The following is a 1,001-nucleotide window of genomic DNA, read 5'->3' on the forward strand; positions in this document are numbered from 1 at the left end:
TAAATTCTCTTTACACTGACGGTGCACATAATTTAAACCTAGGTATGACATATCACATACTCTCTCTGTGTCAATTTACGCGATAATTACTTGCCTTTTAAAAAAAGCTATCTTTCTATATTTAAAAACAATTTAACTTTATGAGATGATTTACAGCCACACAAATATCTAAGATTTGTTTTTTACCACAAATTTTAAAAGTCTTCCTTTTTTAAACTTTGTGCCTAGTCATATGATGTCACATAAATTGAAACGGAGGGAATATATGTACATACATATATAGATATATGCTTATCATATGTTGTAAGACTAGCGGAGAGGCAAGACAGAGAGAGAGAGATATGCAAGGAGACAAATCAAATGACATTTACAGAGAGTGCTTAAGGAACCATGCAGCCAGCCTTGGCAGTTATGCCACTGATGGCTGTGGAGAATTCACTCTGGATGACATCAACACTACCCCTGGAGGCCGCAGCAGCTTACACTGCGCTGCCTGTGGCTGTCATCGTAACTTCCACCGCAAAGTCACCTGCGGTGCAAGCTACAGCAACAACAACAACAGCAGCCGCGATGACCGAGAAATCATCGCGGCTGACTACCGCCTGGCAACTGAAGAGTCGCCGGCGGTTTCAGAGAGGAGCGGGAAGAAGAGGTTTAGGTCGAAGTTCACAGCAGATCAGAAGGGGAAAATGCTGGCATTTGCTGAGAAATTGGGGTGGACCCTACAAAGGAAAGATGAAGAAAATGAGACTGAAAGATTTTGCAGGGAAGTAGGGGTAAGTAGAAAGGTGTTTAAAGTATGGATGCATAATCATAAGAATAATTCTTCCAGTACTACTACTGGGAATAATGTATCCTCTCTTACTCAATAGAAGATTTGACTTCTCAAGGAGTTTTTAGGTTAAGTTATTCATTCCCTTCTTATTTTTTCACTTTTGATTGATTAAATCCACTAATATGCCTCATCTTGTATTAATTGCAGCACTTGAGACATTTTTTTA

At 39.5% G+C, this 1,001-nt stretch overlaps 1 protein-coding gene across 1 annotated transcript; it reads left to right on the plus strand.

Moving 5' to 3' along the window:
* Positions 1–292: 292 nt before the first annotated feature.
* Positions 293–1,001, plus strand: LOC132058238 (zinc-finger homeodomain protein 8-like). The gene has a single exon (XM_059450790.1). It carries the CDS (start codon positions 342–344, stop codon positions 870–872), a length of 531 nt encoding a protein of 176 aa, XP_059306773.1. The 5' UTR covers positions 293–341; the 3' UTR covers positions 873–1,001.

Source organism: Lycium ferocissimum, chromosome 5, assembly GCF_029784015.1.
Source record: "Lycium ferocissimum isolate CSIRO_LF1 chromosome 5, AGI_CSIRO_Lferr_CH_V1, whole genome shotgun sequence".
Classification (NCBI taxonomy): domain Eukaryota; kingdom Viridiplantae; phylum Streptophyta; class Magnoliopsida; order Solanales; family Solanaceae; genus Lycium; species Lycium ferocissimum.